The sequence below is a fragment of the Rhinopithecus roxellana genome, chromosome 21, assembly GCF_007565055.1.
Source record: "Rhinopithecus roxellana isolate Shanxi Qingling chromosome 21, ASM756505v1, whole genome shotgun sequence".
NCBI lineage: Eukaryota > Metazoa > Chordata > Mammalia > Primates > Cercopithecidae > Rhinopithecus > Rhinopithecus roxellana.
The window spans coordinates 66,641,207-66,662,992 of record NC_044569.1 but is presented as its reverse complement, the minus strand read 5'-3'; the positions used below and the strand labels follow the sequence as shown (position 1 = coordinate 66,662,992).

Sequence of the window (21,786 nt, the reverse complement as noted above, 5' to 3'; positions counted from 1 at the left end):
TCTCACTCCCCACAGCCCAGGGTCCTGTCTGTCTCCACAACCTGGGGGAAGACAATAAACAGAGAGAAAAGAAATAGAAGGGGCCAGGCGCAGTGGCTCACGCCTGCAATCCCAGCACTTTGGGAGGCTGAGGCAAGTGGATCACCTGAGGTCAGGAGTTTGAGACCAGCCTGGCCAACATGGAAAAAACCCATCTTTACTGAAAATACAGAAATTAGCTGGGTGTGGTGGCGTGCACCTATAGTCCCAGCTACTCGGGAGGCTGAGGCAGGAGAACTGCTTGAACCTGGGAGGTGGAGGTTGCAATGAGCCGAGATCGTGCCATTGTACTCCAGCCTGGGTGACAGAGTGAGACTTGGTCTCTAAATCAATCAATCAATCAATGCAAATGAACAGCAAAGCCCAGTCATGGAGATTCCTTACAATCTTAAAATAATAATAATAATTCTGAGATCTGAGAAGAAAACATACCAGTTCTTTGAAAAATATCCCCAAACATATCTCCTCCTTTCCGTTTGACTGAGAATTACTATTACTGAATTTATACATCAGTCAATCTATGTAGCTGCAGCAAAACCACAAGCTTGAGGAACAGATTAAAGCCAGGAACCATCATTACCACAAGGCAAAACAGTCTCTGTGTTTAAGGCACAGATCTAGCTACCTCAGGGTTATAAAACAATTCAAAGACCGGCTGCTAGCACCACTTGCAGTCTAAATAAAGAAGCAGAGAAGAAAAAACATCTCTGGAGAAGGGTGGCCTATGAATGGGCCTTTTGAAAATCATGAGTTGGAGGATTCTGTGAAGCCCCTTAAATAGTATACATCCATATATTCGTTTTTCTGGAGGGAGTATCTATAGCTTTCGGAAGATTCTTAAAGAGAGCACTGACCCTTCAAATGACAGATAATTCTCAGAGCCAGAGCCCTCACTATCAGCTGCAAAGTCCTTTGTAACTACACAATAAAACAGACGGTGTTTTACCCTCATGGAAAAAAGTTATAATATTATAATTGGTAGGTTGTTCATGCTCAGGCAGTGTTGCAGTGATACATCTTTATAATGATGTTAAATTGTTAAAATTATCCGCCTGGTTCCATAAATATATGACACATTGTAGTTATAAAAGGGGCCTTTCTCATGAAACTTTTTAATAGACAGTTTTACTGTATCATTAATTTGGTATAGAATCAACACATTATTCACAATAAATATTAATTAATTAAGGATTAACTAAACAATTTTGTGTGTCCCCGTAAAATTTATAAGAGCTTTCTTGGGGGAGATTTAAGAGGCCTAAGGTACTTTGAAAACAAAAACCAAAAAGCAGAAATCTGAGGGAATGCCTTGGCTCAGCCAGTCCTGAGACCGATGTTGAGTTTGTCTTTCAGGGGTCAGTGCTGGGGGTTGAGATCTTATCCTATCATGAAAAGCCTGAATGCGAAAGGGTATGGGACATGTATGGATGCAGAAACTGCCCCAGAGGTAGACGATGAAGCCACACGGTGCTGCGCACAATGTATAACCAAACGCGTGAACTGAATCCAAAGCCATCCTGTAAAAATGCTTATTAAGAGAAAAAGCGCAAGCTGAGGTTTTCCCAGTAGCTTCCTCCTTCCTAAATGGTCTGTAATACCTGCCCCCAAACCCTGTGCCAAGAACTGGCCCTTCTGCTCAGAAGTGAGAGACCGGGAAGTCACTTACCAGATGCAGGGGCCTGGCCACCAGGGGAGCTTCCAGACCCGGCGCCTGCCCTTGCCGAGCTTGGGAGCCTCCCATCAGTCCCGTTCTCGGGCTGGTCTCTGGCCTCTGTCCTGCCGGCTGCTTCTTCATGGGGAAGGCCCATGCCATAGGCACACTGGGGCAAGGGTCCACGTTTCGGGGAACCCACGAGGGGTTCACAGTCCTCCCCAGGAGGATTCCGGCAGCCTGTGCAGACATCTGCCCAGTTAGGGCTGGGACTGGCTGCCCAGTGCGGGCAATGGCCACCGTCCACCTCTTTTTGTAAGTAGTTTTCAGAGGACATGGAAATCCAATCAGTCCCGCACAGGGGCTCAGTGCAGCTGCAGCTTTCTGAACCCACTGTGCTCTGTGTCCCTGTGAAGCACTGGCTTAAACTGTCATTCTCCCCTACCTCCAGGGGTTCAGAGAAAGGAGGTGTGGATTTGCTTCCAGGCTCAGGGAGGAACAGTAAACGGTCTGCGGGCTGGGAGGGCCTGTCCATGTATTCATCTTCCGTGGGCATCTGTCTGAAGCAGTCTTCCTCTATCTCGGTCTCGCTGACCAATGAGAGTATCCTGGCATCTTCGCCTTGTGCGTAGGGACCACTTCCTACACACGTGCCCTGACAGACACCACCTTGATCTGGGTAGCACGTATCTTCTGGAAATGTCTTCTTCTCCAGAGTCAGCAGTAAGACACCTTCACACACTCCCTGCTGACCAAAGGCTGCCGTGTGTGGAATGACACAACTGTCGCCTGAGGACTCCTGCCGATTTACATTCAGAAGGCAGAGGCATTACCACCCAGAGTTATTAGGATAAGTTTAGCTAAACATTGCTGAAAACGGTGTTTACACTGATTATTTCCACCATAACAAGTACAGATGGTATCCTGACCATGGCACTTTGTGTTATTCAAAATTACCGAGTGCAGGAGAACTCTAGAATGGAATACAACTAGAAACAAATGAATCTAGCTGCATCTCGGATGAAAAGCATGTTCACACCTGAGCAAGAAGAGGAGCTAACTCAAATGACTTTTGAGCACAGTATTCTGATGACATATTCTCAATCTAAATACAAAACCCAAAAACAACTGTAAACAAATATTGAACTCGAGTTAGCAACTCTGTGTATCACTGTGGTATGCTCTAGTAATTCTGAAACTACTTGCTGTGTATTCTAGAATTGAGCAAATGAGGAAATATATTGAGAATAATAGGAGCCAGGTTTCATACAGCTGGGGAAAGAAAGATTCAAATATGGGAAAGCAAAAGACCAGAATGAATGAATGTTGTGTTGGCCTGGAATTGAAGAAATCAGTTTGAGCTTATGCTCTCAAATGTATACATTTTATATCAAAGAAAGTAGATCTAACTGGGCACGATGGCTCATGCCTGTAATCCCAACATTTTGGGAGGCCAAGGTGGGTGGATCACCTGAGTTCAGGAGTTCAAGACCAGCCTGGGCAACACAGTGAAACCCCATCTCTATTAAAAATACAAAAATTAGTTGGGCATGGTGGCGCGCGCCTGTAATCCCAGCTACTGAGGAGGCTGAGGTAGAGGAATCGCTTGAACCTGGGAGGCGGAGGTTGCAGTGAGCCGAGATTGCGCCATTGCACTCAAGCCTGGATGACAGAGTGAGACTCTGTCTCAGAAAAAAAGAAAAGAAAGAAAGATCTAAAGGATATAATGAAATGATTAATGAAAATGTAATATCAAATGTGGGTTGAATAATAGTATTATACCACTGTTAAATTTCCTGATACATGTACTATGGTTATATATGAGAATGTCCTTGTTCTTTTTTTTTTTTTTTAATTATACTTTAAGTTCTAGGGTACATGTGCACAACGTGCAGGTTTGTTACATATGTATACATGTGCCATGTTGGTGTGCTGCACCCATTAACTCGTCATTTACATTAGGTATATCTCCTAATGCTATCCCTCCCCACTACCCCCTCCCCACAATAGGCCCCGGTGTGTGATGCTCCCCTTCCTGTGTCCAAGTGATCTCATTGTTCAATTCCCACCTATGAGTGAGAACATGTGGTATGTGATTTTCTGTTCTTGCCATAGTTTGCTGAGAATGATGGTTTCCAGCTGCATCCATGTCCCTACAAAGGACACGAACTCATCCTATTTTATGGCTGCATACACACTGAAATATTTAAGTATATGGGGCACACGGTCTGCCATTCACTCTAAAATGGTTTGAGAAGAAAACATACCTGTGTTCATATACACACATACAGAGGGTAAGCAAATCACAAAGCAATAAGAGAAAATAGGAACTGGTGGGCCTATGTGTAGGGTATATGGAAGGTCTTTGTCCTTTTCTACTACTTTCCTATAATTTTGAACTGCGTCAACATAAAATGTTACCAGAATAACTAGAGAGTCAAGGAAAGTTGCAATTCATCCTTTTCAGGAATCTATACCAGACAATCAAGACTGGTACTAAAAAAAAAAAATAACATGAACACAGAGATGAGAGAAGTGGAAACAAAGACAAAGAAAACAGGCATCTAGAATGAGCCTGGACTTGGGCTTTGGGCTGCTCTGCAGGGATCCATCCTGGAATTTGAGGTTTGGTCACTGCACCTGGAAATGCCCCTTAAGCAAAGAGGCTCAGGCCTGGCGTGGTGGCTCACACTTATAATCCCAGCACTTTGGGAGGCCAAGGCAGGTAGATCACTTGAGGCCAGAAGTTCGAGACCAGCGTGGCCAACACGGTGAAACCCTGTCTCTATTAAAAACACAAAAAAATTAGCCAGGCGTGGTAGTGGGCACCTGTAATCCCAGCTGCTCGGGAGGCTGAGGCAGGAGAATCACTTGAACCTGGGAGGCGAAGGTTGCAGTGAGCCGAGATTGCACCCCTACACTCCAGCCTGGGGCACAGAGTAAGACTCTGTCTCAAAAGAAAGGGGGGTGGGGGGCTCAATATTTGACTAGGATGGCTCTACCAGCCTGTTGAATGTACTTAACAGAGGCACCAACAACTGTTCACTCTACCTTATCTCCACTTAGGCGGCCACAAGCCTCATTCATCCAGTGCCACAAATAAGCTAGAAAACACAAAGCAAGGATAAGGACTTCAAGTTATTATTTCCCACTTCTTTTCTTTTAAATAAAGGTTATTATGTATATTTAAGGTATACAACATGTTATAGGACAAATATAGATAGTAAAATGGTTACTATAGTGAAGCAAATTAACATAGCCATCATCTCACTTAGCTACCCATTTTTATGTGTGTGTGGCAAGATCCGCTAAAATCTACAAATTTAGCAAAAATCTTGAATATGATACAACATGATTAACTACAGTCCCCATCCGTACATTAGATTCCAGGACAACTTTCTTCATCCTGCATATCTGCTACTTTGTATCCTTTGACCCACATCTCCCCATTTTCTTTCCCCCTGCCTCTGATAACCATTGTTTTATTCTTTATCTCTGTATATTTGACTTTTGGGGAATACTACACATATAAGTGCAATCATTCTAAATTTTTCTTTCTGTATCAGGCTCAGTATTATGACCACTAGGTCAGTTCAATATTATCTTTCAACAGAGTCCACTGCAAGTCTTTCAGTGAGCGCTCCTGGGAGTGAAAGCATTTAAAAGTAAATCAACTGATTTAAAGGCTATGAAGGGCCAGGCGCGGTGGCTCACACCTGTAATGCCAGCACTTTGGGAGGCCAAGGCGGGTGGATCACTTGAGGTCAGGAGTTCATGACTAGCCTGGTCAACATGGTGAAACCACATCTCTACTAAAAATACAAAAATTAGCCAGGCATGGTGGCACTTGCCTGTAATCCCAGCTACTCGGGAGGCTGAAGCAGGAGAATTGCTTGAACCTGGGAGGCGGAGGCTGCAGTGAGCTGAGATGGTGCCACTGCACTCCAACCTTGGCGACAGAGCGAAACTCGGTCTCAAAAAAAAAACAAAAAATAAAAAAAAAAAAGGCTGTGAAGCCATCTTACTCCTATCAAAAACAGAACTTCCTGTTCTATGCAAAGCAAAACATGATCCACCAATGTTTCAGTGACTACCTCTGGGCACATTTGGGGGCTGTCAGAGCTGCTGCTATGACTATAGACATTCTCAGTCTCTTAACAAGTTTTCTTTGGCTATGAGGGACTAAGTTAGACATCATAGAAGAACCAAAGAAAACATGTCTAGGAGACTGATTTTTCCAGTAAACTAGCTTGAATGTACTATAAAAGTGAGGCAAGCACAGCAAGCTAGGTGACAGACCCACTGAGACCAGCAGGCCCCAAGACCTTTTCCACTATATCTGGCTGCTTCTCAGAAGAAAGAAGAATATGTTCAAAAACTACATCTCCACTCACTCTTACAGAAGTGATGAAACCTAAAAGGTTAAATTTTATGAATTTTAAGAAATCTATGAATTTATATTATGCAAAGATACAATTTTATCCTACTTCTAATGAACATTTAATGTTGGGCTCACTATAAAGACTAAAGTTAGGACTGGACCCGGTGGCTTACACCTGTAATCCCAGCACTTTGGGAGGCTGAGGTGGGCGGACTGCTTCAGCTCAGAAGTTTGAGACCAGCTTGGGCAACACGGTGAAACCCCATCTCTATAAAAAATACAAAAATTAGCCGGGCATGGTGGTGCGTGCCTATGGTCCCAGCTAATTGGGGGGCTGAGGTGGGAGGATTGTTTGAGCCCAGGAGGGCGGTCGAGGCTGCAGAGAGCTGCACTTGTGCCACTGCAGTCCTGCCTGGGTGACAAAGTGAGACCCTGTCTCAAAAAGCAACAACAACAACAACAACAACAAAAACTGACTAAAGTTAGGAGTTGTCAAATTCACCATGGGAAGATCATCACAGTTCAGTATAATAGCTAATGAGCACTTAAGCATGCCAGGGGTGGCGCCCAGCAGTCTCATCATAAAATAGGGGAAATAATAGTGCCTGCCTCATGGTGCTGTTGTGAAGATGTACTTAGTACATGCAAAATATATGTAGTCATATCGGCACATATTAAATATTTAATATATGTCAGCTATTACTATCATCATCATTATTCTTGCTTCTTTTCTATCACTTTGAAATTATATATCAAGGTAAACTTACCCGCCCTCCCCCGCCACCCCGCCAAAAAAAAAAAAAAAAGGACAATTGCAGCTGTTTCCTTGGAGAAATCAGTCTAGACAATCACAAATGGCACTAAAAATAAATACCTGTCCATGGAGCTGGTAAACATGCAGACCTGCCATGATCACCTCTGCCCTGGACAACTGCAAACAGCTTCCTAACTGGTGCGCCTGCATCTACGCTCACTGTACCACACATTTGTTTGCTACTCTAAAGCCAGAGGGCCGCCCTTGGTCCCTTTTGCTAAGGACAAGGAGCAAACTCCTTCAGCAGCCCTGCAGGGCTACATGGTCTGGCCGTGCCCTCCTCTCTAACCTTGTCTTCCACTTGGTCCCTGACTTTGTGCTACAGTGCCACTAGCTCCTTCCAGCCTGCTAATGCACCGTGCTCCCCTCATCATGCAGCTCTCAGGATAGAATGCCTGTGGTTCTTCTGATGTCTCTTGGCTAGCGAATTCTGACTTGTCTTTGAGATCTTAACTCACACATTTCCTCCTCTGGGAGGCCCTGGCTGGCCTCAGGGATGGGCTGACCTTCTGTCATCTGCTACCTGGTGCTCAGCACCTTCCCTTGCACACTCGGCTTCCCTCCGTGGGCTTAACGCCTACCCTGCCCACTAAGATGCTTCCTCCAGGAGGGCACTGGCTGTGTCTGTGTTGCTTGATATTGAGACCCCAGTGCCAGTCCAGTCCCTGATGATCAATAAACATGTAAGGATGAATGGATGAAGAGAGAGCTAACAGTCATGACATCCAGTTCAGTAAACGGTAGGCCCATATGGCAGTAAAATAGTATCAAAAAGAAAAACCTAAAGAACCAAACATCAGGAAGTCTGTTTATCCCACATAAACATGACTACAAGTGACCTTCATCATCTGAACATGCATTATCCAAATTCCCAGTAATGATGTTGTTAAGGAGGTGAAGTTGCACTAAATAAAAGCATTCAACAATGAACAGACTCTTTAAAAAATGGTCACCACTCGGCTGGGTGTGGTGGCTCATGCCTGTAATCCCAGCACTTTGGGAGGCCGAGGCGGGTGGATCACGAGGTCAGGAGTTTGAGACCAGCCTGACCAACATGGTGGAACCCCATCTCTACTAAAAATGCAAAAATTAGCCGGGTGTGGTGGCAAATGCCTGTAATCCCAGGTACTCAGGAGGCTGAGGCACGAGAATCGCTTCATCCCGGGAGGCGGAGGTTGCAGGTGAGCCGAGATCACACCACTGCACTCTAGCCTGGGTGACAGAGCAAGACTCCGTCCCAAAAAAACAAAAGTTCACCACTCAAACATTGCTCACTGCTTAACACTGGCATCAGAAATCTCTATCTTTCTTCTTTAATTAGTCTTCTGATTGTCTAGTGTTTCATTTGGCAATGTAATGGTTAGAGAAGCAGCTAGATATGCAGGGTCTCATGAAGTCCAAGGGTGTGATGTGGGAGAACTGATCAAATCACAGCAAGGCAAAGTGGGCCATATAAATAAGCAATCAACTGGGCCAGGCATTGTGGCTCATGCCTGTAATCCCAGCACTTTGGGAGGCTGAGGCGGGTGGACCACCTGAGGTTGGCAGTTCTAGACCAGCCTGGCCAACATGGTCAAACCCCATCTCTACTAAAAATACAAAAATTAGCTGGGCATGGTGGCAAATGCCTGTAATCCCAGCTCGGGAGGCTGAGGCAGGAGAATCACTTGAACCTGGGAGGTGGAGGCTGCCGTCAGTCAAGATCGTGCCATTATACTCCAGCCTAGGCAACATAGCGAGACTCTGTCTAAAAAATAAATAAGTAAGTAAGTAAATAAATAAATAAATAAAAGAGCAACTGAAAACGGAAAAGGATCGTGAAACATTAGGTTTTTAATATTCAAGTCAAAAGAGAATGACTTGAATATTAAAGGATTAAGAGATATTCTTAGGAAATCTAATGAAGTCTTGAATCCTTTCATAAAAATTACACATTTTTAGCTTTGTAGTCTAAAAGTTAAACATGGCGTGATATTTAAAGATGCTAACAAATTTGTGTGGGAAAATTATTCCCAAGAAACAGGATAAGACTTGGCTGTCTATTCTAAGAATAAGCACCTAAATTTTATTCAATATAACTTATTTTCATAATCTGAGGTTCTTTTTTGTTTGTTTGTTTGAGATGAAGTTCCATTCTTGTTCAGGCTGGAGTGCAATGGCATGATCTTGGCTCATTGCAACCTCTGCCTCCTGGGTTCAAGCGATCTTCCTACCTCAGCTTCTCAAGTAGCTAGGATTACAGGCATGTGCCACCATGTCTGGTTAATTTTGTATTTTTAGTAGAGATGGGGTTTCACCATGTTGGCCAGGCTGGTCTCAAACTCTTGACCTCAGGTAATCCACCTGCCTTGGCCTCTCAAAGTGCTGGGATTACAGGTGTGAGCCACCGCACCTGGTGGAGGTTCTTATTTCAAAGTAACACTCCAGTCAGGAATTCCCCCCTACCGCTCATCTAAATATTTTATGTATATTTTAAATGCATGCATTAAAAATTGATGTATTCTAGGATAAATGCAAGCTGCTGTATATGTGATACTGTACAGTCTATACAACTTAAACATGGAGCTTACAAGTCATCAGTTTCCTGAATGCCAGAGTATTCTTGTTCCCTTATATATAACTAGGCAGAATATTGGCTTTTTCAGGTTTTTGGAGTTCTGTTTCTTTTTGTCAGAGAATGATAAAACATGTTCTGCTTTAGTTTAAGCAGATCACCATAGGCAGCAAGTGGACAATCTACTCAACTTCCAAAGCATTTACCTAGAAATCTATCTCTTTTAAGATTAATTTGCAAAAAGCACCATAGACTCAATACCTGTGAGTGCTTTCCCTTTTTTCCTATAGCAAACGCCAAAGACGATGGCAGCCATGAGGGCCACAGACGTGAAGAGAAGCAGAATGATTAAACCGGGCAAGTAAACCTGGGGTTCTGTATTGAAAGAAAATGAGAAATATGGTATTAAAGATTCTTTAATGTTATGCAGTTGAAAAACAAATCCTGGTAAATCAAACCTCAGAATGAAAAATGTTGGTTTGGGATAGCAGAAGTGAGAGTCCCCACCCCTGGCTGTCCTTTGTCCACGAGCGCTCACATTCTGAAGGGTGAGATCCACAATCTTAGCCAGCCTGGCTCAGTCCGGTTTCACTCTACGGGAGAGCAGCCCAGGGCCATTACGGTGTTTCTACCTTAGAACATCTCTAATCATGCTCACCACACCACCCAGTCTCATTCTGGCTAACCACCAGAACCCTTCAGTATCCCCAGATGAATGACCTCTGCAGACAAAAGGAGTTTCTTCTATCTCTTTCCTAATAGCAACAGAGCACCAGGGCTTTGCCGGTCATGAGAACAGAACCACAGCCATCCTGTGAAATATTTCTGGAATTTTCATCCCCAACACCATGTGGACCCAACCATTTTCTTCATCCCTCCCTGATCACTTCATTGCTAGAATCCTTGTTTAAAACTCTTGATTTACTTGACCTGGTTTCCTGGACTCCTACTTTTCCTCTCCTTCTCTTTTTAAAATAACTTTTTATTCCTTCAGTTATATTTAATATTATCTGCCAAATGGTCTTTAAAAAGTTTGCTCTGATTGTGTAACTCCACATCCAGAATGCTTTAATGTCTTCCTGTTTCCCAAAATGTCAAGGGCAAACCCCTGATTTCTTGGTCAAAGCCTGTTAACCCGGTTATTCTGTGGCCTATTGTTCTCTTTCCTCATCCGAAAGGTCTCCTTGCCACTTAAGCCATCTCTTCCGATATCTGGACCCGCACCTCCACACTGTGCTGTTCACCAAGTAACCAGCCTCCACCACCAACTTTCTGGCAATCTGAAACTCTACTTAAGACTAATTTAATGTGGCCATGTGCAGTGGCTCACTCCTGTAATCCTAGCACTTTGGGAGTCCAAGGCGGGCGGATTACCTGAGGCCAGGAGTTTGAGACCAGCCTGGACAACATCGTGAAACCCCATCTCTACTAAAAATACAAAAATTAGCTGGGCATGGTGGTGTGCGCCTGTAATCCCAGCTACTCAGGAGGCTGAGGCAGGACAATCGCTTGAACTCAGGAGTTGGAGGTTGCAGTGAGCCGTTATCATGCCACTGCACTCCCGCCTGGGCGACACAGCGAGACTCCGTCACAAAAAAAAATAATAATAATAATAATTTAATCTGCAACACGTTCCATAGATGATAGCAAGATCCTAACAATTTTGGGAGATGACCAAAATCTCCTCATAGACACTTGTGACCACCATCATCCCACCGTGTCTGAGCATTTTATGTTTGCAGCTCTATTTTCTTTTTATGCATATTAAAACATGATTAGTTACCCCCAATCCAGTGTAGAAAATTATCAAGGAAATAACATACCTGGAATTAAACTACTGATTAAAATGAAACATTGAGCTGACCGTGCACAGGATGAAATAAAGGGGGAGAGGATGCCTGCAGACCCATGTGCCATCTGAGAGGGATCTAAGTGATCTGACTACCCCGGGGCACATCTATCAACCAACAGGCTCTTTATAAACATACCATTTGGTGGTTTTCTAGATGGCAGAGAAGAACTGCAAACCACATCGGATTTCTCTGTCCCATGATGTTCTACTGTCTTTCCAAGGGAGGTACAGCTGTGGGCGGGGGAGCGGGGGGGAGGGGAAGGCAGTTCAGCGCTTTGGTTTTATATGCTTGTTTTTTAAAAAATGAACAAATGCAAGGCTCTCCCAGATGGCCAGCTCCTTCAGGAGAGGAACCCATGCCATCTTGGACATTTGAATCCTCCGTGCCTTCTACAGGGAGGAGAACATCACAAGGTGGGACAAAGAAATAAGCAAAAGCAAATGCTGCCTGTGTTCTCTGACAGCTACTCTGAGAGTGTGGTCAGCAAAGCAGCAGAGCAGAGTCTTCAGGAAAGAATATTCTGGCTGTGCCCGGTGGCTCAGGCCTATCATCCTAGCACTTTGGAAGGCTGAAGCAAGAAGATTGCTTGAGCCCAGGAATAAGAGGCTAGCCTGGGCAACATGGTGAAACCCTGTCTCTACAAAAAATTTAAAAATTAGCTGGGTATGATGTACGTGCCTGGGGTCTCAGCTACTGGGGAGGCAAAGGCAGGAGGACTGCTTGAGCCCAGGAGGTTGAAGCTGCAGGAAGCCATGTTTGTACCACTGCACTTCAGCCTGGGCAACAGAGCAAGATCATGTCTCAAGCAAAAAAAAAGTATATTCCAATAGCTTCAATCACATGGTTAAGTGATATACTTTTGCTGATTGTTTTTTTTTGAAAAACACAGAAAATCGTCTTGAACATAAAATTTGGATAAGTGAATCAGAAAATAAACATTTATTTATGTATTTTAATTTAATTTTCACTGTTCAAAAATGTGAGATAGGGTCTTGCTATGTTGCCCAGGCTGTTCTCAAACTCTTGGGCTCAAGCAATCCTCCTGCCTCAGCCTCCTGAGTAGCTGGGATTACAGGCATGTGCCACCACGCCTGGCAGAAAATAAACATTTCATAAGGAATATACAGGGAACTGAAAGAATCATTACATTGATTATTAGTATTCAACAACAAGCATGAGATGAAAGCACCCATGAATTCCACTATAGATACACTCACATACATGAGAAATCATACATAGATGAGATTCTTCATCACAAAATTATGTATTACTGTAAAAGACTGGGAACAACCTAAGTGACTATCAATAAAGAACTTATTACATAACTTACAGTTCATCTCTACAATGAAATACTATGCAGCTGTGAAAAGCCATGAAAATCATGAACTGGTGAACTAATATAGAAAAAGCTTCAGGATATAATATGTGAAAAAAAAAAAACCCAAGATGTTTACAGTGTGCAAATGTTTATATAAACAGGAGACTTCTATATGTATGTACACATACACGCACATACACACACACAAATATCTGGATGAATAAATCAGTGATGTTGGGAAGTTGGGAGAAGTAGGCATGACCAATGAATAAATGTTATAAATCATTTTCAACCAAACAAGGTTAGAAAAAGCTGCACCCATAAGTCACAGATTACCAAATCTAAAAAGTCACACGAAGTTCCTGTCACACATAGGGCTGAAGAATTAGTTTGACTGGTTTATTTTCCCCATGTTGAACTGACAGACTTTTTCCATTTTGAACGTGGCTTCAAGAGGAAGCCTAACCCAACAGAATCCGTCCGTTTTCAACCCAGACGAGACAGTGGAGGTTGAGTTGTTTAAAAACCAACCATCTCTTCTGACTCCTTTGTTGTTACTTACTTGGTCCAGGGTCTGCATTTGTCCGTGGAGGAAAAGGCGTCTGAGAAGTAGCCTGCAAGGCAAGGTTTGCACACCGTGTCCTTGTTGAGCTGCACTGTGAAAAAAAAAAAACAAAAAAGAAAAACCCAGACAGAACAAACACAAAACAAACGAGGTCATTTAGAGATCATCCAGGCTGAGACCCCAGAGGACTGGAGGTGAGGCGCTGCACCTCTCTGCTCTCACCTCCCACCCCTGTGCCTTTCCCGTGTCTGATTCCTTCAGCTCCCACAGGCTTGGGCCCACAAAGCAGTTCTGACCCCAGTAGTGAGTTACAGAACCACGCTCGGAAAGGTAACTGGCTCGATGTCAGACCACTAACACTCTTATGTGATGTCCAGGTTAGGCTAGCTCTGGTCCTGACCTTTTGTTGTTCAGAGTCACTTCCCTGGTCACCGATACTTTGTTTCCCAGTCTGGGAGCCGGTGTTGACTGCTCCTGCTATCTGCCTCTTGTTTTCCCCTACGCACCTATGTACCTACGTACCTGTTCAAATCAAACATTAATTTGAACAGCTTTTTTTTTTTTTCTTTTGAGACGGAGTCTCGCTCTGTCACCCAGGCTGGAGTGCAGTGGCGCGATCTCAGCTCACTGCAAGCTCCACCTCCCGGGTTCACCGCATTCTCCTGCCTCAGCCTCCCGAGTAGCTGGGACTACAGGTGCTAGCCCAGCCTTTGTCTGCAAGGAATGGCAGACCCATCACTACTTTGAAGGGAAACTCACTGTCCTGACCTCTTCTGATGAGCTTAATCTCCTCAGTCCAAGTATCTGAGTGTCAACAAAGTTTTCTCAGTTAAAAAAAGAAGACGAGGAAGAACCCTACAGGTCTCTTTCCCTGCAACCAAGGGTTGGTATCAAACATTTTCTGTAAAGGGTCATACAGTAAATATCTTAGGCTTTGCAGGCCTGTGGTCTCTGCTGCAGCTACTCATAGCATGAAAGCAGTCCAACAATACATTAAAAACAATGGATGAGGGTGTGTTCCAATAAAACTTTACTGATAAACACAGTGGCACAATGGATGTTAGACTCCTTCCTTAATGGACAGCATTGAAAGCAGGAGTTGATCCTGGTTAGTAAACTGACTTGACTCTCATATTCCTCATGAACTACACTGTCAAAAGAAATGTCTCAGGTTTCCTATGCCTATTCCCTCTACTGCAATCCACGCATGATGATTCTTTGGTAAGTCCCAGGAAGAACACTGGCTGCGATGTGATATCATAATCAGGCAACTGGCTGGTGCCCAAGCCACAAATGACTCCTGAAATTAGTAGCACTTCTGTGATTTACTTTCACGAATAAAACACTAAAAAAAGGAATTAAATTTTCTTTGTCCAAAGTCAAGTACAAAGTATATTCTTGATTTCTGCAATTTGGCTGGCTAAGTAGGGTACCCGCTCCTGCATCTAGCAATTTGATTTGCTTTGAAATCTAATAACTCACATGAATTTGAACAGTTTTTTTTTTTTTGGAGACAGAGTCTCACTCTGTCACCCAGGCTGGAGTGCAGTGGTGCAATCTCAGCTCACTGTAAGCTCCGCCTCCCGGGTTCACGCCATTCTCCTGCCTCAGCCTCCCGAGTAGCTGGGACTACAGGCGCCCACCACTACACCTGGCTAATTTTTTGTATTTTTTTAGTAGAGACAGGGTTTCACCATGTTAGCCAGGATGGTCTCAATCTCCTGACCTCGTGATCCGCCCGCCTCGGCCTCCCAAAGTGCTGGGATTACAGGCATGAGCCACCGTGCCCGGCCAATTTGAACAGCTTTTGAAAAGAGAAGCACAATCTAGAGTTGTGAGAAGCTCTCAAAATTGAAGACATGGGAGCTAACAGGCATACAAAGGGTTAAGGGTGCTAATTTCCATAGCTTGACTTCCATATGACTCTTAGTAACACTGACCTGCCAGAAGCATCCTGCAGGCTCCTTTCCTTGCTCCCTTTCATAATCACACTTTTCCCACTTTACAAAAGGCATACTTCTTACCCACCCCATAGTTTGCTGCTATGCTGCCAAACCTCTGAGATGTCGAACAAAGTGACAAGTGGAAACACTGGTGATGGCAGAGCTCCCGCGCTCCCTGGCACACCTCCCACCTTTCCCGCTCTATCAAGGGCAAAAGCAGGATGACAGAAATGGGGCAGCTGCGATCAGGCTGAGTTGTTCTGAATTGAAATTACGCAGGGTGGGGCAGGAGTGAAATTTCCATTCATCTACCCCTTCCCCTCTATCCTCCACCTATTTTGTCCAAAAATGAACCCATTTCCAAAGGTACAAGGCAGAGAGAACGTCTAATAGAACCCCTGATGTGACATGCTGGTGAAAACCTGGAGGAAAGGCTCTGGGCCTCTTCTATTTTGGAATCAGAATTCAGAGGGAGTTGGCTGTGATAGGGAGATCTATTTTAACAATTAAAAAATCAAGTTAGACTTTTTGTAACAGAAAGGACATCTGGTTTAGTCAATGCATTTGATAATAAAGACCGAGTGTGTCAGTTAGACTCTGTGATGGACATTATCCTTGATATGAATTGAAATGGATAGTATTTTAATTCTCCCAACCCTGTCCAAGTATTTTGGGTTAAAACCAGGTGCGTCTAAGGGAATGGTTAATAGGCATAAATAATCATTTGTTAAGTCTTGGAAAAAACTGCTTTTGTTATACTTCCTAGAACTCAGGAAAGCAAATGACTCTAAGAAATACTTTTTCAACTCAAAAGAATTTCTATTTCTTTACTTTCAACAAAATTGGAGGACACAATTGAATTATCAACTGATAGATCATTAAAAATAACTTCTGATATCACATCAGTAGGTGAGCTTGGACACATAAATCAGAAGGTATTGAAAAAAATTGAGGGACACGCCTATAACCAAAGTGTTTCCTTTGCCATTCAGTTATTTATGTGAACAAATTTCTCAGCACTTACATAAAAAAAGTAGAAACAAAATTGATGTTGAATGCTGTTGCATTTTAGCAATAAGTAATGTTCAGCCATAAATATATGAATTGGAAAAAAAATCCCACTCATTATGGAGGTCGGAGGTTTTTACTTTTACGATTATAATACAGCAAAATAGGATATATTCATTTTTGACCAATTGTGTAATAATAAAGGTAGTGACAACTTGGTCCAGAAGAAATGCTTTTAGTCCTGAGTCAAAGTAAATATTTAAAAATTAAGGTTTCAGCCGAGTGTGGTGGCTCACGCCTATAATCCCAGCACTTTGGAAGGCTGAGGCAGGCAGATCACCTGAGGTCGGGAGTTTGAGACCAGCCTGACCAACATGGAGAAAACTCGCCTCTACTAAAAATACAAAATTAGCCAGGCATGGTGGAACATGACTGTAATCCCAGTTATTTAGGAGGCTGAGGCAGAAGAATTGCTTGAACCTGGGAGGCAGAGGTTGCAGTGAGCTGAGATCGCGCCATTGCACTCCAGCCTGGGCGACAAGAGCGAAACTCCATTTCAAAAAAAAAAGATAGGTGCATATTTTTCAATAGGTGCATATTTGAATATGAAAAGGTGATTAGTAAATTCCCTCCAAGCATAAAAAATATATCAGGACAAAATTCTGTGGGGAAGGCAGAACGTATAGGAAACAAAAGGAGAGAAAGGAATTATGTAAACTGTCAAATAGTTAAATATGATTAGTGCATTTAAAAATGAATCATAGTGGGTACCAAATGGCCATGGTGTTTACGTTCCACTGGATCCGTTTCTTCCGTGTTATCGCAGTTACAATTCCCTAGTACTTAAGTCCTGATCAGTTCTTTAAACTTGTAACAAAAATGTTTAGATGTCAACTTAAAAACGTGCTGGGGTGGGGGATGCAGGGTTTTTCCAAAATTCTAATGGGCGCACACTCTTTAAAAATGTCCAACCACCCCTGCACTATCCTGCTGGCTCCTAAGTAGGGATCCCAGGTTTCCACAGATGGAGGAGCCCCAGCGCCCCCTGGCCATGGCCAGAGCGTGTGGGCAAATTGCTGCAGTTCCTTTGAAGAACCTAAGCGGAGGATTCATTCTCAGGTCTTGCCTGGGCCTGCGTCTCGTGGAAAATCAGCCCCCACCTTTCCCCACCCCTCGGGTTCCTCCAATGCTGCCTAGCACCCTGGAGCTTTCTTGCTGCTATTATCAAGGCTGTCTCAACGCTGGCTTTGCATGGCTCAGCAAGAGCCGACAGACGCACACATCCAACCCGTACACGGGTGCTGGGCGCCCAGGCCCGGTGCGCACTCGGTGTTGCGGCGGCAGCACTCGCAGTCCTGGCTCCAGTGGTACCCAGCCGTGCACGCGCAGCGCCGGGGGGCCGTGCTGTTGCCGGCGTCCACGGCCACCAGGGCCTTGCCTGTGGGAGACAAGAGACAGGTCATTAGACAGGGAGGGGCAGCCAGCCCAGACACACCGCCCACGACTGCACTATCCAACATCCAGCCCAGAGCAGCCCAGACCAGCAGCCCGCCTGGCGGGCCTGCAGAGTGAATCACCAGGACACTGCTCGAGAAGTCCCAAGTTCCTCCTCGCACTTCCTGCACTGGCACGAAAACGTCACGGGGGGTTCTTCTCTCTCTCATAATTAAGAGTTTTGTGGGCTTTTTTAAAAAGTCAATTTTCATGTTAGTAGGAAGATAAGGACTTGGGAATTTATGATCATTGAATGTTTTGGCACATGCAGAAGGGTCACAGAGTTGAGCTTCCTCATTTTCCGTAAGTTCAAATACCACATACGTAAGACTAACGCGAGTTTGGACCTTAGAGAATAAGGCTTCTGGAGGTTTAGGATTCATCTTAGGATCCTGAGGCATCCCAGGGTGAAAACGGGCTGTTGTGGAGTTACATGAGTGGAGAGGGTACAGAGGCAGGCCCAGTAACATGCTTAGAGGCAAACTCTCCTCAAGCACTCAGGATAACATGTTTGTCTCTGTTTTCACAACACATGGCCTTCTCGTTCCAAATCTCCTGGCCCCTTCCAGTCTTTCTGGAATGCAGGTATGTATGGTTTTTCCAAAACCATGGGAATTAATCTGTTGTAAACACTACACACACACACACACACACACACACACGTATCTGTTATAAACTACATACGCATACAGATAGGAATCAAATTATTGATCAATCAATAGTCCTCATTATTTGCAGATTCATATTTGTGAATTCACCTACTCAATAAAATTTATTTGCACCCCAAAATCAATCCTCTTGGTAATTCTGCAGTCCTTCAGGGACAGAACCGTGTACATTTCGAGTTGAACCGTGTACATTTCGAGTTGCTCCACACTCAGGTTTCTGGCTGAGGTTGGGCCAAGCGATGCTCTGCCTTCTCGTTTCAGCTCACAGAAGGTAAACAAGTGTTTTGTTGGTGATTTCCCTGCTTATAACAGCCCCAAGCTGTCGTGCTGAAGAGCTGTCTAGTGTTCTAAGTGCAAGAAGGCTGTGGTGTGGCTTACGGAGAAAATAACTGTTAGAGAAGCTTCGCTTAGGCATGAATTACAGTGCTGTTGGTCATGAGTGCAATGTTAATGAATCAACATGTATCAAATAAGGTGTCTTTAAACAGAAACACACATGAAACAAGGTTATGTGGTGATCAGTCTGTGATGGTGTGACTGGAGGCTTGCAGGAACCTCACCCTGTAATCCACTAGGACTAATGGCTCACGATTTGCTAATTCAGCATTCGTGGTGCCTTTACAGAACACAGCTACCGTGCATAACCAGAGTCAACTGCACATATGTGCATGACCCCGCCCCCCAACATGATACAAACCAATAACATGATTTAAAACAGACCTTGTACCCTTCTAGGGCTCCTTCTCACCTGGATTGTCCAAACAGCCCCTGCACCTTATATTCCTGAATACTTATAGGAATTCCAAGGGAAAAACAAGCAATCAAACCAGAAACCCTCTGTCTCTTATTGTCTCAAGTTACAGCCAGTAGGGAGGGGACATTTCCTATTGCCAATCTTTATAGACCCAAGCTTAGTGACCCTGGATAAGTCCCCCCATCTCCTGCAGTGCCCACTCTTCCAAGGCCCCAGTCAGCTCTGCAACATCAAGGTCAATACTCAGAAACATGTCCACAATGCATGGGAACGTCCACAGACACATGCCACTTCTCTGGAAAATTCCAGCTACTCCTAGGATTCCATCCGAATGTAAGCCTGGGTCGTGATGAATAATTTTGACATAATTTAAAATATTGTATGTAATGTACCAGATTTTTGGCTTTAATCAACTTTGGCAGTAGACAGAATGAATCTTTATTTCCAAGAGACAGCAATGAGTCAAGGTCATTACTAAGCAGTAGGAAATAAAAAAGGCTTGATCAGATGCTTCTGCTCAGTGGAGTTTCCATGTTACCTTCCCCAGCCAAAATCTGCCAGCTGTCTCCAGCATATTAGAAAAACTATAGTGTTAAAAGAAACACTTATTCTCTAATTCTGTCCATTGGGGAAAAAACTTCTATACACAAGGATCAATCCAGTAGTGAGTCTTCTCTAGAATCCAGACTGAGGTCACTAAATAAAATGTTCCTCTAAAAACAATCAGGAATCCTTAGAGAAACATCTGATTGTAGTTTAAGACAAGAATTATGCAAGCTAAGCATGGAAGCAATAGATGCCTGGGCTGTATCAAAACACCTGGGGCCACCTCATAGAAGTGTGACAATCTAAGCACCATTACAACCAGTTACTGCAGGCAGGGGACCATGGCTCACACCTGTAATCCCAGCACTTTGGGAGGCCTAAGCAGAGGGATCACTTGAGGTCGGGAGTTCAGGAAGAGCCTGGCCACACGGTGAAATGCCCTCTCTACTAAAAAATACAAATGTTATCAGGGCATGGTGGCACATGCTTGTAATCCTGGCTACTTGGGAGGCCAAGGCAGGAGAATCGTTTGAACCTGGGAGGCCAAGGTTGCCGTGGGCCAAAACTGTGCCACTGCACTCCAGCCTGGGCGACAGAGGAAGACTCAAAAACAAACAAACAAAAAACAAACAAACAATAACTGCAAAAGACTGAAACTGAAACACCTCAAATACCTCCATAATATAAGTCCTTGGGAGAATGCTGGATGATGAAGACATTGTTTTGCAAAGTGATAAATAAGGTTAAAAGCATTTGTTCTATCTTTTCTATATGTGCTGCACTGCAGGATAAATGTTTGTAACTTTATCAATAAATAGTTGATGAGGGAAGTTTATCTTCATAAAGTATGCCAGCTAATAAATGAAAAAGAAATGAGAGAATCAGAACATCACCTTTATGCAGCCCCTAATGGAAACAAATCTAAACCATGACCATCAGCAGCTGCTGATGTTAGAAAGAGGAAGGCTCAGCTATTACATGGTTCCAGTATTCTACGTATGAACTATATATATATGTGTGTGTGTGTGTATATATATATATATATATATATTTTTTTTTTTTTTTTTTTTTTTTGAGACGAGTCTCACTCTGACCCCCAGGCTGGAGTGCAGTGGTGCGATCTCGGCTCACTGCAAGCTCTGCCTCCCGGGTTCACACCATTCTCCCGCCTCAGCCTCCAGAGTAGCTGGGACTACAGGCGCCCGCCACCACGCCCAGCTAATTTTTTTTTATATTTTTAGTAGAGATGGGGTTTCACCGTGTTAGCCAGGATGGTCTCGATCCCCTGACCTCGTGATCCACCTGCCTCGGCCTCCCAAAGTGCTGGGATTACAGGCGTGAGCCACCACGCCCGGCTATGTATAAACTATATTATATATGAAGTTTGCCACAAACAAAACATAAACAAAGCAGAATCTGACTGGCCTTCTAGATCTAACAACCAATTTATAAGACATTGATCTAACAACCAATTTATAAGAACGGGTCAGGTCTGTAATCCCAGCACTTTGGGAGGCCGAGGCGGATGCATCACTTGAGGTCAGGAGTTTGAGACCAGCCTGGCCAACACAGCAAAACCTCCTCTCTACTAAAAATACAAAAATTAGCCAGGCATGGTGGCACATGCCTGTAGTCCCAGCTACTGGGGAGGCTGAGGTGGGAGAATAGCTTAAATCCGGGAGGGGATGGTTGCAGTGAGCCGAGATTGTGCCACTGCACTCCAGCCTGGTTGACAGAGAAAGATTCTATCTCAAAAAAAAAAAAAAAAAAAAAAGAAAGAAAAGAAAGAAAAGAAAAGAAGAGAAATATAAGGGACAGAAGAATACATTAAATGATACCAAGGGAATGCAACCAACACAATCTGGCCTGTGGAATCTCCACCGGACTAACATCATGGCTTCTTCAACAAATGAGCTCAATGGAAAAAGGAAAGAAGAGAGAGAAAGGAACCTCTGTCTCTTAAGAGAATTAAGAGACATATTTTGCTCCTGATTCCTTCAAATAAACTATACTTTAAAAAACATTCCAGGCAAAAAACTTAAGGCAGTCTGGTAAGGAGATGAAACTGTGTTAATAAAATATTTATAGTTTAGGAAAAAGGTAAAGAGTAGACCTGGTTTTGAGTCCTGCTTCACATGTGTTAACCTTGGAGAAGTTATTCAACCTCTCTGAATCTGTTTCTCAATCTTTAAAGGGGA

General features: G+C 43.8%; 1 protein-coding gene across 1 annotated transcript in view; it reads right to left on the bottom strand.

Annotated features, from left to right (window-relative positions):
- Positions 1-21,786, bottom strand: part of TNFRSF11A (TNF receptor superfamily member 11a) — a 62,158-nt gene that overhangs the window by 15,132 nt on the left and 25,240 nt on the right. Inside the window, exons 4-9 of the mRNA XM_030926216.1 lie at positions 17,421-17,564; positions 13,173-13,266; positions 11,428-11,522; positions 9,701-9,814; positions 4,742-4,794; positions 1,706-2,489 (exon numbers count right to left, since the gene is read on the bottom strand). Of these exons, the coding sequence (XP_030782076.1) occupies positions 1,706-2,489; positions 4,742-4,794; positions 9,701-9,814; positions 11,428-11,522; positions 13,173-13,266; positions 17,421-17,564 (1,284 nt within the window). The remainder of the gene's footprint in view (positions 1-1,705; positions 2,490-4,741; positions 4,795-9,700; positions 9,815-11,427; positions 11,523-13,172; positions 13,267-17,420; positions 17,565-21,786) is intronic.